The sequence below is a fragment of the Pan troglodytes genome, chromosome 17 (genome assembly GCF_028858775.2).
Source record: "Pan troglodytes isolate AG18354 chromosome 17, NHGRI_mPanTro3-v2.0_pri, whole genome shotgun sequence".
Classification (NCBI taxonomy): domain Eukaryota; kingdom Metazoa; phylum Chordata; class Mammalia; order Primates; family Hominidae; genus Pan; species Pan troglodytes.
The window spans coordinates 72,600,348-72,616,381 of record NC_072415.2 but is presented as its reverse complement, the minus strand read 5'-3'; the positions used below and the strand labels follow the sequence as shown (position 1 = coordinate 72,616,381).

At 37.7% G+C, this 16,034-nt stretch overlaps 1 protein-coding gene across 12 annotated transcripts in view; it reads right to left on the bottom strand.

The window, feature by feature from the left end:
- The window catches only part of ZCCHC2 (zinc finger CCHC-type containing 2), a 63,958-nt gene that overhangs the window by 17,426 nt on the left and 30,498 nt on the right, over positions 1-16,034 (bottom strand). For 6 of the 12 annotated variants that reach the window (XR_010151978.1, XR_010151980.1, XR_010151979.1 and 3 more), the window contains 6 exons: positions 13,243-13,337; positions 10,773-10,856; positions 8,915-8,972; positions 6,416-6,551; positions 4,924-4,988; positions 4,463-4,557 (listed from right to left, as the gene is read on the bottom strand). Coding sequence is in view for 7 of the 12 variants with exons in the window: in XM_003315921.7 (XP_003315969.3) it covers positions 4,463-4,557; positions 4,924-4,988; positions 6,416-6,551; positions 8,915-8,972; positions 10,773-10,856; positions 13,243-13,337 (533 nt within the window). In the remaining 5 variants the exon portion in view is untranslated. Of the gene's footprint in view, positions 1-4,462; positions 4,558-4,923; positions 4,989-6,415; positions 6,552-8,914; positions 8,973-10,766; positions 10,857-13,242; positions 13,338-16,034 lie in introns of all 12 variants that reach the window. The other 6 variants (XR_010151977.1, XR_010151976.1, XM_063795810.1 and 3 more) reach the window with 2 other exon arrangements.

The window sequence follows — 16,034 nt, the reverse complement described above, 5'->3', positions numbered from 1 at the left end:
AGAGATACAAACTTTGAATTTTTTTTTTTCCTGTAGTGGCCCTGACTGAGGGAAATATTCTCTTATCTCTGTAAACCCAGTAGCTAGCGTAATTCTGCCTTACAGCAAGCATTCAATATATGTTTGGTGTATAAATCCCCAAATAAGGGATTCCAGAGGCTTCTTAAGAACTATAGATTAGTGAATCATTTCTGTGGCAACTGGTAGAACCAGTAAAAGATAATGGGTATTAATCGCCTGGGCAAAATATGTGTCAGAGAAAAGGCACAATTTGTATAATGAGCAATGCAGGCAACTGACTTGTGGTTTTGGCTGGGATAAATTTGTAACAGTGTTAAGACTGTTAAACATGACCTAGATTAGCCCAGCCACTCAAATGTTAGGTGAATATTGAAGAAAAATAAAGTCATTAGGAAGGTTGATGTTGCTAAATTCCTTCTGCGTAATAAATGTCAAACTGTCAAGGGAAAACTGCACAAAATCTTATGAGGCTAGAAGGAAAAGTGGCAGAGGAGTTCATGGGCAAGTAACAATTTTACAGAAAAGTTACCTGGAGGATACCTACACAGTAACAGGCCCTGAATGACCCATCATAAGGCGACTAAAGGGATGCAAGTCAACACCACCAATGGCTGCTTGAAGACAAGCTAACGGGCCATAGTGGCCAAATAAGTTGTCATTAAATTGGACTAATGATGAAACCTATAGAACTTGCATGAGTCTTGCATATAAGTATTTCAACCAGCATGTAACAAAATGAACAACCCAAGATCAAGAGAATCAAAGATTCAACAGGATATTCTCAAACTAGAAATGGACTGAAAAGGAACCTCAGGGGTAGCGTTCATCAAAATGATGCAGACAGTGAAACTACAGTAGACTACAGTTCAAAGAGCAAATTTCAAAATATGTTTTTAAAAAAGCAGCTATCTCTCCAAATGGCATAATTTACAAAACTATTTTCTTTACACTGTGCAAGCTGGTAAATATTCTAATCACGAACTGCCATATACAAAACCTCAGCTTCCAAAGAACTGAATACATAAATCTAAATCTATACTAACGTAACTTTTTTTTTGATAATTCAGAAGGTACTTCAGAATTGTGTGGTACCTTAAGAACTTTTATAATCAGAAATTATGTGATCCTCTAGAGATTCAGGGGATGTGGAAAGTGAAGACAGACCAATTATGCCAAAGGATACTCCACAAATTGCCCTTTTAAAAAGACACACAAACTTTGAATTTGTCATGTCTCAAATGATAAAGGGTCTTGCACATAATAAAAACAAAAACAAAATGTAAAACATAAACCACTATTCTAACACTAAAAATACTGGAAATTGGTAATTATAAACAATAGAAGTCTGTTAGAGTTAAGACCCATTTAAATAAATCATAGGCGACAGAATCACATATTTCATCTGGGATATTAAAGGAAGCTAGAGACCTTCTAAATCTTTTACAAGAAACTGAGAGATCAAGCATCTCATTTCCCTCTAAATTTTTTGGTGCCACAATTGGCAACAGAAGAGTGGGGTGGAAGAAACACTGGGCAATAAACTACAATGATGAGCATTCTTTTTTTTTTTTTTTTTTTTTTTTTTTTTGAGACAGAGTCTCATTCTGTCGCCCCGGCTGGAGTACAGTGGTGCAATCTTGGCTCACTGTAACCTCCACCTCCCGGGTTCAAGTGATGCTCCTGCCTCAGTCTCCCGAGTAGCTGGGATTACAGGTGTGCAGCACCACATCTGGCTAATTTTTATATTTTTAGTAGAAACAGGGTTTCACCATGATGGCCAGGCTGGTCTCAAACTCCTGATCTCAAGTGATCCACCGGGCCCCAGCCTCCCAAAGTGCTGGGATTACAGGCGTGAGCCACCGCGCCTGGCCATGGTGGGCATTCTTAATGCTCTATATGAGGTAATATGCACCTCTTCAGAAGACAGACTTTCAGAAAGCTTGGGTTTTAACAGAAAAGACACTCCAACAACACAGACAGCTGACGGCGCTGACTGCGTCCTGGCAGGAGCCAGCACAGAGGAGGGCTGGGAGCGATCTTTGTTTTCTCTTGAAATTCTGAGCTACATAAATGGATTATCACTCAAAACAGAAGTTAAAACTTAAATTTAATAATAAATTTTTAAGAAGTAAAACAATACAAATCTTAAGCTAAAATGTATTATTTAAAGATCCAAACAACCTGCTAATCAGAAAGACTCAGTATTTTCAGCTTCAAGACAATGTCTCTCCAATTTATGATATGAGCTGTTGTTCCATAAAAAAATCCTTAGGCATGTACTGAGTTTACTGAATGCTTAAAGACAATTCTTCCTTGGTGCCTTAATATTTCAAAGAAAAATTAATACACAGAGGGGTTTTTTAAAAGTTGGAATTGGCATACATCTGTGCTGCACTTGATATCAATAAGACAAGCTGTACAAAAAATATTTCAGTCATTTTATAAATGTAAATACATACAAATCGGTGACGGATATAGAGGAGAAAATAGATAAAACTGAAAAATACGCTGAGGTTGTTATTTTCATAATACTTGAAAATTAAGGAAAAAAATGAATGGGAGTTTGTGATGCTGTTACAAAGTTCTTAATAACCTATACAATGTATGTTTCCCTCTAATTTATTAGAACAGGGAAAAGGAACTAAATTGCTGCATTGAACACCTAGGTACTTGGAACTAGGAAAATGCTCTTCATGTTTTTACATGTAATTCTTACAATCTGCTGAAGCAGGCATTACTCCTGTTTTACAAATGAGCAAACAAAGGCATCAGAGAGGTCACATGCTTAATAAACTGGGGGAGCACAACACTCAAACCCTAACTGTCTCTGACCAACGTCCACGTGCTTCTCCTCTGGAAATGGGCTAACATGGAAAAAACAGTTGCAAACTTCTTTAGTGAGCAGTAGTTCCCAAACACTGTGAGACAAGAGACAGAGTGAGCTTGTGGAGGGCAGGAATTTCATTCAGAAAATGGTATTTTAGAAAACAAACACGGCAGCAGTATGGAAAATGAACTAGAAAGAGAAGGAACGGAGACAGGGAGGGCCAGCAGCATCAATCTCCAAATGTCCACCGACAGACTTCTGTCTTCCTCATTTAGCTTGTTCCTCCTCCGTTAAGCTGCTGCCATCGCCACCAGAGGGAACCTCAGAGATAGTAAAGTGTTACAAGATCCTTCTACAGACAAGATGAGTTTTGTCCATGTTATTTTACCCCCACTTCCAAGGCTTCAATGAGTTGGCCAGATGATTTTAGTTTTTTAATTTATTATTTATTTATTTATTTGAGATGGAGTTTCACTCTTGTTGCCCAGGCTGGAGTGCAATGGCGCAGTCGTGGCTCATTGCAACCTCTGCCTCCCGGGTTCAAGCGACTCTCCTGCCTTAGCCTCCCGAGTAGCTGAGATTACAGGCATGTGCCGCCACGCCTGGCTAATTTTCGTATTTTTAGTAGAGACAGGTTTTCATCATGTTGGTCAGGCTGGTCTCGAGCTCCTGACCTCAGGTGATCCACTCACCTTGGCCTCTCAAAGTGCTGGGATTACAGGTGTGAGTCACCGTGTCTGGCCCAGATTATTTCAGATTCAAAAGGTAACTATTTTTTTTTTCATCACTATTCAGTCTTTCTATACAAATATCTAGTTTAAAAATATACTCAAAACTTTTAAGAAATAGATTCTGGTTATTCATATTACATCACAACTGAATGTACTAATATTAGAATAACATTTAAATTAACAATCACATTTGTGGGATCACTACATAAATGTGTCAGGGGCACCCAGGGATAAAATGTTCTCCTAGAGGTCTGCGTGCTCTTATTCTTTTTTAATCGTTACAATTAACAGTGAAGATAAACAAAATCAATGAAGCTGCAGAAGGGCACTTTCTCAAGTCAAATGAACCTTGAACCTAAAAATAAAGGGACCTTAAAATAGTGGTGGGTAAATGGAAGCCATATAAATCTAGTATAACAAAAATTTGAGGGTTGACATTCCCCTAAAGCCTCATAAAACTTCGCAAAGGATGGTTATTAAATCATGAAGAAGTCAACAGTATTCTAAAAAAGACTTTACACAAAAACACTCTCATGAGTGGCCGGCAAAGCCACAGGAGAGATCTGCCATGGGCTTGGGACCTGTCTCCTGAGTTGGGACTGGCTGGAGAACAACAACCTGGGAGACTCCTGCTGCCAGAAGGGAGAGGCAGGTGAGAATCACTGAGGCAAAGGCAATCTCCACCCCCATGGCTGGTTTGTATTCCCTAAATTAACTCCATTGATTTCAGAACTGTTTAATTTGGAAATTGCTGTACATATCAACACAAGGTAAACTTATAGTATTAGGATTTGACACAACAGCTCAATATCTATTAATACAGTAAGTATCATGCTGAATATATTTATGTGATGGGTATTTGAAAGAAAAATAACCTTCTTACCTTTCACAGTACCACCATGGGCATGCTGAGGAGTGGAGAGTCTAATACCATTTATTCTACTATTCAATCTGTTGTCAGTTTTCTTAATTTTCTCCCTAAACCAAATGAACATATTGCCAACATTTTAATAAGGTTATCTACCAAACACATTCAGTACAGTATTGATAAAATTTCCTTCAAGACTCTTCAAATTTTTTTAGTAAGGAATAATCTAAATACAATTAAGATTCGCCCTTCCGTGGAAAGTTCTGAGAGTTTTACCCCTCCAAACTGAATGCAATATTTGACAGTAGCTTTATTTTTATCACCTGCATATATTAGTATTTTGAACCAAAAGAGTAAAACCCAGAATTAAAAATATAAAGAAAACTAACTAAAAAAATACTATGTTGTATACTATCATAAACTAAACAGGCCTATTATCAAAGGCTATATGCTGTCTTTCCTTAAATTGAACCTACTTTTCTGTTTGTGGCTTTCCTTTCTTCTTATTTATTGAAGATAAACTCCGTTTTTCAGCAGAATGCTAGTAGAAAGAATAAAAAGACAAATCAGACAAAAGCTAAACCATTTTGACGTTTTTACTCTCATAATAAACATTAAAATGATAGATTCCCAGTTGTATATTCTAACAAGTGTTGATTTCCAACCTATTTTTGAAGTTTCCCACCTGAACCACTAAAATTTACATATTCTGTGACACTTACATATTTTCCTCATGATTAATACAGTATTATTTTATATTTTTCTTTGAAAATGGACCTACATTCTTTTTTCTGACTATAAAATGAAACACAATCAAGTGACTGGCACTTGCTGTAGGTTTACTACTATTCTCTTCAAGTACAATTCGATATAACTGTCAACACTTAATTACGTCAACTCTAAGAAGAGAGGGTGCAGGCACTGGAGTAGGGGAGGGAAAGTAAACTCAGACGGGCTTTGAAAATAGGTCACTAATTATGACTGAAACTATTTATAATTTCTCAGAATATGCTTTAATGCATAAAAAACACATTCCAAGAAGAGTTAACATTTGGATCTGAGCGTTGGCCAGGGACAACATCGGGTTAATGAATCAATTTTCTAGAGAGAAGTTTCATTCCATACTTGTAACATATACACAGGGACCTCCCCCCATATCTGCGAGGCCATACGACATGAAACATACTTAACAGCATTCTGCTCTCTGATCACACCCAAATCTTAAGAAAGCAAACATCCCCTAATGCATTCTGAAGTGTCAATAAACTGACCCAAATATTCATGAAGAAAGGTCAGTTGGAAAATTTATATCACAAATAGCAAGGCAGTGATTGAAATCTGAATTCTAATTCTTTCAAGACCAAAAAATTTTGGCATAACAATCTAATGTACACCTTTGTTAAACAGTGAAGGTATTATTTTTAAAATTTTTATTTTGTTTTAAATTTATTTTTTAGAGACAGGGTTTCACTCTGTTGCCCAGGCAGAAGTACAGTGGTGTGATCATGGCTCACAGCAGCCTTGAACTCCTGGGCTCAGGTGATCCTCCTGCCTCAGCCTCCCAAGTAGCTGAGACTACAGGTGTGTACCACCACACTCAGCTAATTTTTAAATTTTTTATACAGACAGGGTTTCAGTATGTTGCCGAGGCTGGTCAAATGGGTGGCCTCAAGCAATCCTCCTGCCTTAGCTTCCCAAAGTGCTGGGATTAGAAGCGTGACCCATGGCGCCTGGGAAGGTGTCATATTAAAGTGTACTAATCTTACACAAGCAATAAAAGTAATCTAAATACACATTTTCAGGTCTCAGAAGAGCTTAGATCATATATAAGTATAAACTCTAAAACTTAAACATTCCTTCATTTCTTACCAGATATACTGTCTGACTGAAAGCTTACAGAACTTAATTTTTTTCTTACAGAGGAGCAATGCTTTAAGTATATAGCTCCAAAACAAACTCCCCACACACCTGGTCAGCCGAGGTCACACAGTGCTCCGGGTGTTGAATGGTGGTACAGCTTTGCTTCCTCCAATCCACAATTCCATTCTGTTCAGAATATTGCATGGTAAGCCCATCCAATGGAGAACAACTTGTACCAATATTGCTACCAAAGAAAAGTTTATGAAAGTGTGAAAATCTGCCCTCAATAATAACCTATTTCATTTCAGCAAAGAAGTTACAGTAACCCTTTCTTCAATATATTAGTTTCTTCAAGGAATGCCTAATGATAGGTCTAAGAAAAAAAAGTATACTATGAGAAATAAACCACTACACATCTATTTATCATTAATACTTGTCTCTAAAAAGAGTAGTAACAGCTGCACACTCTGCTCTTAGACACTATGCGATGGTGATCATCATACACTGCTTACAGCTGGGACAGAGAGGCTTATACAACCTGCATCTTGAGAGCACTGCTGTCATGAGCACTTAAGTGACTGGGCATATGAAGGAACAGGATAATGAGATCAAAAACCAAAAGAAACAGACAAGAGAAATAGGCCCCAGCAGAATTCAGATGATAAACTTACTGGACACAGACTTTCAGGTAACAGTGCTTAACATGGTTGACAAATACAATACTGAGGATTTTGGAAGAGAAATTTGGAAAAGAAAAAAAAAAAGTAAATTATAGAACTTATAAACTAATATTACAAACTCAACAAATGGGAAATAGATGGAGAAAATTAGTGAAGGGGAAACAGATGAAGAAAATCAATGAAGAAAAAATTGGTCAGAAGAAAACAGATTAAAGCACTGAGAGTGAAAAAAATGTGAAAAACAAAAAAGGCTTAAAAGACATGGGACGGCTGGGCACGGTGGCTCACACCTATAATCCCAGCACTTTGGGAGGCTGAGGTGGGTGGATCACCTGAGGTCAGCAGTTCGAGACCATCCTGGCCAACATAGTGAAACTCCGTCTCTACTAAAAATACAAAAAAAAAAAAATTAGCCAGGCATGGTGGCGGGTGCCTGTAGTTCCAGCTACTTGGGAGGCTGAGGCAGGAGAATCGCTTGAACCCAGGAGGCAGAGGTTGCAGCGAGCTGAGACTGCGCCACTGCACTCCAGCCGGGGTGACAGAGCGAGACTCCATCTCAAAAAACAAAAACAAAAACAAAAAAAACCACGGGACATGGTGAAAAATCTAACATACGAGGATTTGGAGTCTTGGAAGACGGAGCAAGAGAAAAGCGGAGAAGAAATATTTGAAGAAGTAAAGAGCTAGTTTTCTAAAATCAGAAGACATCAAGCTACAGATTCAAGAATTCATGCAAAGGAAGCTAGGAAAACTGCTGAAAACCAGACAACAACAAAACCTTAAAAGAAATCAGAGGGAAATGCGTATTATCTTCAAAAGAGCAGCAGTAAGACCAATTGAAACTCTGGATGCCAGATGACTTAAGTGTGAGTTCCTCTCAAAATCAGAGTCCAGCATAACAGAGTTTATTTGGGAAGTGATCCCAAAAAGCAGGAGCAAGGGAGTGGAGAGGATGAAATGGCAAAGGACTGCAATGAAGAGTCCACAGTGGAGGCTGGAAGCATCAGGAGCTCCGAGCTTCTGGGCCCTCCCAGAATGACAGACCCAAAAAGGATGGAGGCAGACTCCTGTGTGAGCAGCAAAGGCCCTAAGGCGGAACATGGAAAGTCACGGCTCATACTTGAGGAGCACAGCGCTAATGTGGTATGAGTAAGAAATCACAGATGGTTTTATGTGATCTGCAGGAGAAACTGGAGGTGAGTGGAGAGAATAAGATGCAAGGAAATAAAGGGAGAACCAGATGATAAGGAAACTATGCTCTCAAAAGCTCACGGAAAGTAACTGCCCAATTAGAGGCCCACATGTGGCAAGAGTATCTTGTAAAAATGAAGGCAAAATAAACATTTTTTCCAGATAAAAATTTGAGTGCATTCATCACTGGCCGATGTGACTATAGGAAATACTCAAGTGTTCTTCAGTTGGAAGGAAAATGATCATAGGTGGATGCTCAGAGACACAGGAAGGAATGAGTACACAAACACTACAAAGAGGTTTCATGGAATTTAAAATTATACAGAGAATTAAAATGCATGACAGCCATGGCTTACAAGTTAGGGGGAAATAAATGATGTTGCAGTAATCTAAGGTCCTCAAATTGTTTGGGACCAGTACAAGCACAAATATCCAACTTTAATAAGTCAAAGATATGTAATATTATCTCTAGAGTAACCACTAGAAGAACTTTCATTGTAAAACTATCAAAGATGATAGGGGAAAACAAAACAAAACAAAACAAAAAAAACCACAGAAGAAAAACAACCCAAAAGGAGGCAAAAAAAGTGAGAAAAGGAAACAGAAAAAGTGAAGAAATAAAAAGCAAATAGCAAAATGACAGAATTATAGCCAAATACATCAGAAATTTAATTAAATGTTACATTGATTTTAAAACATACCAAAGCACTTTTTGTTTTAGAAAGAGGATACTTACTTCACAATGGGACTTTTCCCAGTATGCTTCTTGTGGATTATGGCATGCTGCAACACATCTAGAAGAGAGGAAAAAGTAACTTATTACAGGAAATGCTGCAGCAAAAACCAACAGTAGGATGCTACTAGTTTGTATGATCATAACCACTGGTGACAGATGGTATGAAGCACTTCTAAGCATTTCTCAACATAGAAGACATCTTAAGCAATTTTTCAAAAACACAGTAAACTCTGAATTACCTTTTATGTTCTCTCAAATGTCTTCCACCTAACAGCAAATCCATCTTGTTCAAAACTATGAAAGTCTATATGAGCATGTCCCTACAAAACTAAAACATCCAATTTCAGATAGAACTTTTTAACCATTAAAAAATGAAGAGTTTCAAACATTCAAACCTGTATCTATTAATATAACAAACATCCATGTACACCACCCTCCAGACTGCTCCATATTTGCCTCTTTTAAGAAACAGAATATCACAGGAATGACTGAAGGTCTTCCCTCCATTCCACTCCCCCTCATCCCTCTAGAGGCTAACTAGTAGCTTACTTGTTGAAACATTCTAGTGCAAGTTTTAACTATCCATATATGTGTGCTCATAAACACATTACTGTTACATGTTTCAATATACAACTGTCCTTCAGTATTTGCATGTAATCTATGCACATCCTCCTGTATATTTTAAATCATCTCTAGATTACTTATAATACCTAGTACAATGTAAATGCTATGCAAATAGTTGTTGTGCTTTATTGTTTAGAGAATGACAAGAAAAAGAATTTTTTTCCCCCAAATACTTTCAGCTCACAGTTGGTTAAACCCACCAATGCAGAGATGGAGAGCCAATTGTACTATAAATATCCTTTATTTTAATTGCTACCTAGTACAAAGACATTATTTATTTATAACATTACTAACATTTGAAATGTTCAGGCAATTTCCTGGTATTTGCCCTTGCAAACAATGCTGCCTCAAGGACCCGGGCCCATGTCCCCTTTTGCAGGTGTGTAACAATTCTCATAGATGCAGGATTGCTGGACAGCAGCATATAATTATCTCCAACTTCACTACACAGCACCAAATTTCGTCCAAAATAGTTCTGTCAATTTATATCCCCATCAGCAGTGCCTGAGAGTTCCCACTGCTTCATATCCTTGATGTCAGACTCCAAAATGTTTTGTCAATCTGCTGAGTATGAGATGACACCTGTTTCCATTTGCATTTTCCTGACTACCAGTGAGGCTGCACATTATGTAATAGCTGTTCAGATTTCCTCATCTCAGAATCACCTATTTATGTCTTTCACCTGATTGTCTTATTGACTTTTTAGGAAGATCCTTCCATAGTCTGGATATAGTCTTATCTGTAAATATCTTGCAAACACCATCTCTCAATCTATGGATGGTCTCCTGGCTATATGGTTCCTTTTGTCACAGAGAAGCTCTAATTTATTAAGATCTCTACCGCGGTCATGCTCTACTTTATTCAAGAAAGGCTTCTCCTCCCAAATTAACATTGAAAAGTTTAAGTTTTACATTTTACATATAAGTTGTTATTCACTTGAATGTCTTCTGCATGATGTAACTGGGCATCTAATTATACCTATTTTTTCATATGGAAAATCAATTGTGCCAACACCATTTATTGAACGGTCTATTCTTTGTCCACACACCATTTATTGAACAATTTATTCTTTCTCCACACACCATTTATTGAATAGTCTATTCCTTCTCCACTTATTTGTAATGCAACCTCTGTCACATTCCAATTCCTATATGTCAGTTTCTTCACTCCTTAAATGTTCTATCCATGTGCTATCAGCAGGCAGAATGATTTACTCTAGTGAATCTACCTTTACCTTCTTCTTGACTTGAAGCTTCAGAGCTGTCTTCTTTTAAGTGTTCTAATATCTTAGAAGTCTTCAGAGAGGATTGTAAGTTATCTGCAGGAAGCATTCAATACTATTAACTTTTTAGGAAAATTAAAATAAAGAAAACAAATATAATAATTGTTTTTTTACCTAAGGAAAATGAATGGAGGGTGAGTGGTGAAGAAAACATGGCTACTAGTGAGAAGGCAAGATGACACAGCCCAAAGCACTAGACTGTGAGTGGGAACCGTGTTCAAGGGGCCAGCTGTTCCCTGAAGAGCGACTGACCTGGACAAGTCATTTCATATCTGTCAGCCCCAGTGTGCTCATGTGCAAAATGAGGAAATAAAGTAGAAAGGTGCTTCTTAAACATCTGTGGTGCGGTAAAGATTCAGTTTTCATTTTTTTAAATCTTCAGTTTGCTGTGGATCATTACTTTTGTAAAATACAATAAAATAACGTGGCACTGTCAAATTGTTAATCTCTCAGTGTCTGCTCTCAATTTCTGTTCTCGTGTTACAGAACAGTAACGAGCAATTTATGGACCAGCACTGGCCCGTGCAACACATTTTGGATTACTTCCCCATTAAAATACAGGCCAGCAGGACTCCACAGTTCAACATCTTAACTCATTCAGGACTTTAGCATTGTTTTTTTTCAGCGCTAGTTTTCAGGATATGGAGTGATGCTCTCTGTACCAGAGAATAAAAAGATAAAGCTATCAATTAAAAAAAAAACCCAACAGTGTACAAATGAACCCTGACAACAGTATATTCACTAGTGAAACAACTCAGATATGCAAGAACGTTAGGCTGACAAGATTTCTCACAATCTCAAGTTCTGTACTTTCATACAGTGTTTTAATTTTACAACCTAAAAACAAAATCCACCAACCTCTTTAGCACTGCTCATGTAATTTAAGTACTGCCACACCCTCAAGATGAGTTTATTACTTATATATGAACTCCTCACTTGGGTGAGTTTTCCTGAGCAGCCTGTTCATCTGAACTAAAAGTTTAACTTTGTGCTCAATTCAATGCCTTTTTGAAACTAAACTGATGCTATTGATACATGTTCAATAAAAAACACTTACATTTGGCGCAGGGGGAAAGCACTGATGGTTAAATCTACATAGCTACAGAATGATCAGGATTCTCTTTAATAGATGCTGTTGTTATCATTCAGACATAAATTTAATCATGAAGTTGTACATTTTGTCTTGGTCAACTAATCATAAAGAGTCATATTTTTAATTCGGATTGATAATTACGTTAGCATTAACACACTTAATTAGAGAAACTTTAAAGGTTAGCCCGTGTAACAATCATACTATTCTTGCACCTCTTTTTCTCACACCTCATTGAGGAAATATGTGTTTTTCTTTCCCCTTTAAATACAGGAAAAAATGACTCTGTTGAGAGCAGAGGGACAGTTTTAAAAAAGAAAAATGTTCCTTGCCATAGCTATGCCTGAAGTTCAGCAGAAATTCTGCTAAAGGACACGCCAATGTTACTGACAAAATATTTGTAAAAGGCAGGCTGAGGTAGATGTGTAGAAAATTAAACACAAGGCAGACAGTGGTGAAAGGTGAAATAAGAGGGCAAAACTCAACATACGGAACACAAGAAAAACTGGCAAAGCTTCGTGGAAGAGGTGATGTTTCAGCTGGGCCTTAAAACAGGTGTGATTTTAATGGGCTATGACAAAAGGATGTATGTTTAAGTAAGGGTACAAATGAGCAAAGACACAGGGCAGGCAACGGCTGGGCATGCTAGGAGACAGAGCACAGGGAGCAGAAGGAAGCTCCCGGAAGGTCACAGTGAGGCCTGAATTTCAGACCAAGCAGGAATTTAACACATTTATCCTTGTGATAATCCAGGGATAGATCAGAGTGGGAAACTAGAATCTGAGAAAAGAGTGAGGGTTTACCTTTAATAGTCCGTGCATGAAAGAAAGGCCTAACTGTAAACAAAGGGATGGTGACGAAGGGACATAAAGGAAGACATCCTTTGTCTAGTATGGGTTGTCCTTTCCGTGATGAAAACAAAGAGGCAGAGTGAGAAGAACAGGGCTAACATTTTCTGTCTGATCGGCTGGAAAGGTCAATTGGGAACAGGTGACAGGAGGAAGACAGACTAGATCATACACCAGCACGTGGCACTGTAAGGTCTCCAGCCTGTGAGGGAACAGTTCCTGCCCAGGAAATGAAGGACTGGCCATGCCCCAAAGACTAGAGAGACTCAGGCCTTACCTTGGAATCAGTCTGCTCTGTTATATTAGCTTTTATTCATGACCTTCTTTAAAACTGCAGTGTAAAACTCATTAAAAATGACATTAAAAATGTATGTCACTATTCCTTAACTTTAAGTAAAGTGACAAACCTACACAAAATGACACAGTGAAGCAATAAAATCCAACAAAGAAAAAAGATTTCCACAGAGGGACAGAGGATGCTTACTGATACTGTGTAGGGAGTCTGATGATATGGACTGAAAGAAGCTGTGTACTTTCTGACTTTGTAGAAAAGCTTGTGATGAACTTGAAAATAGCTGCCTGCATATAAAAAGAAAAGAGATTTGTTAATTTCAGGTAATGTTAATCCACAAGAAGCTCAGTTTCAATTATAAAGCAGAATTAAGTGGCAGTTTAATTCAGGTATGGAAAAATATTTTTCCTATAGAAAAGAATATTATTTTCTAATGTATTTCCTATGGGAAGAAGTCAGTAACATTTAACAAAATTCATTTGCAAGAATCGACTAAATAGGTTCATTTTTAATTTTGTATAATCTAATGGTAAGTTTTCAATACTGGCCCAAAAATGTATTATTTCAGCCTTTGCCCAAGTGGTCCAATAGCCACCCTTCTGTTCAGAAAAACAACTGCAATTTCTTTACTCTTCTCCACAGGTGTTCTTCTCCTTATTTGGCTGTACTTTTTTTTTTTTTTTTTTTTTTTTTTTTTTTTTTTGAGATTGAATTTTGCTCTTATTGCCCAGGATGGAGTGCAATGGCGCGATCTCGGCTCACTGCAACCTCCGCCTCCCAGGTTCAGGCTATTCTCCTGTTTCAGCATCCCAAGTAGCTGGGATTACAGGCATGTGCCACCACGCCTGGCTAATTTTGTATTTTTAGTAGAGACGGGGTTTCACCATGTCGGTCAGGCTAGTCTCGAACTCCTGACCTCTGGTGTTCTGCCCACCTCGGCCTCTCAAAGTGCTGGGATTACAGGCGTGAGCCACTGAGCCTGGCCTTTGGCTGTAGTATTAACGGGCATTCCCACACTCTCAAAGTGGGAGGTTGGGAAGTTTGGGATGCTAAGAGTCCTGAAAAATATGGAACAGTCAATTATGTAGTTATCATATATCATACATATATTCTACAACCTAAGGCATGACTAACTGATGACTCATGTTGAATGTGTATCATGCCATGAGTCAAAGTTATCTTTGAAACCCAGCTTTCCTCATATTTTATTAATGTAATTAAAAGACTCCAGCTGGAGGTCTTCCCGACAGTGGTACCTGTAAAAGGGCTCTTGGGCAAAGAATTAGAGCAGAATCTACTAGGAAGTTTACTTTGGATTTGAATACCAGTTCAATCGCTTATAAGATGAAGCACCCTAAACAAGCTAGTTAGCCTTTCAACTTCCAATTTCTCATGGTTACAAGAATCAAATAGTGCACACAGATAAACAGTCACCCTACCTACTACTTAGGTGCTCAACATACAAATCCCATTCTATTAGTTTTGAACACTTTTAATGCTCATTTTAAATTTCAATTAATTTCTCCCCCAAGGTTTTTGACCTATTATTCAGATTAATTATAAAATCATTAATATACCAACAGATGACCTTTATGGGCCAAAGTTGCCTTGTATATCATGCAAAATTGCTTCTTGGTCTTCTAATGTGAAAGTAAACATTCAACAGGGAGACATGGGTGAAATTAAGAGATGAAAGAACTGAGATCTGAATTCAGGAGCAAATCTAGATTTCCAGGTCTGAACATATTACCTAAGGCTGACATTAAAATCCAAAGGCAGTGGTGGAACCCACACCCAGTCATGTTAGAAACCAACTGGTCAAAAGCACAGGCACACCTTCCATTCAAGGCCTGAGTCCCAGGGAACAGCCCAGATATAACTCCAAATACTGTGTATACATCCACTACAGGAACACTGAGTATTACATTTAAACCACAAATGAGATAAAGGCAGGGGACTGAAATCAGCATGCAAACTAAAGTCAAGGCTCATTAATGAATAACCACAGATGGCAATTATACCGATATTAAAAAATCAAAGTGGCCATAAACTATTTGATAAATCAAATGAGTAAGAAAAACAAGGTCACATTCTGACATGACAGAAATCATCCAACCCCAAATGCACATTTCAGGCCATATTTTCATTTTCCTAACCTACAGCATATTTGAGACTAAATGCAGTGTGTCCTATACCAACCAAGATCTGTACCACTAATAAGTATTTCCTATTTCTCAGTTTCCTTTCTTCCGCCTCCTTTATAACTGCTACACTTCTGAGACACAAATGATGACCTACTAATTTAAAACCCACAAACTGAGAAGGAAGTGTCCTGACATCCTATTAATGGTGTTGAGGCCACAGGCCAGCCATTTGGGAAAAGATACGAATTCCCGCCATACTCCCTACATCAAAATAAATTACAAATGAATCCAAGATTTTTTTAAAAAGGAAGTATCAGAAGAAAACATATTTTTTGAAACATATTTCAGATACATTTTCAAACATATCTTTGAAAAGGTCTTTCTAGGCATGACACAAAACCCTGAAACCAGAAGAGAAAAGATAAATAAATCTGAGTATATAAAAATTTAAAACACCTCTATGGTCATGAAGTAATCGCAAGCAGGGCTCTTTATTTAACAAGTAACTCTTCCAATCAGTGACACCAATAAAGTGTGGAAAGGACTGAAAAGGCCATTCACAGGGAGGCGGCAAAGCCTACTCAAACACAAACTGAAATCGGACTGTCTTTCTGAGATGGGCAAAGAAGAGCAGTTGAGAATGTTTTGAGTCTGCTCAGGTGGGAGATACAAGTATGAGGCCTCAGAAGACATAAAGTGCTGCTACCTTTTTAGAAATAGTTTGAAAATATTACATATTAAAAATACATGTAACTTTTGACCAATTACATTATTTCCATAAATTGATCTTACAGATAAATGTATCCATATGTGTTAAGAATATATACCTGGAGAGGATTG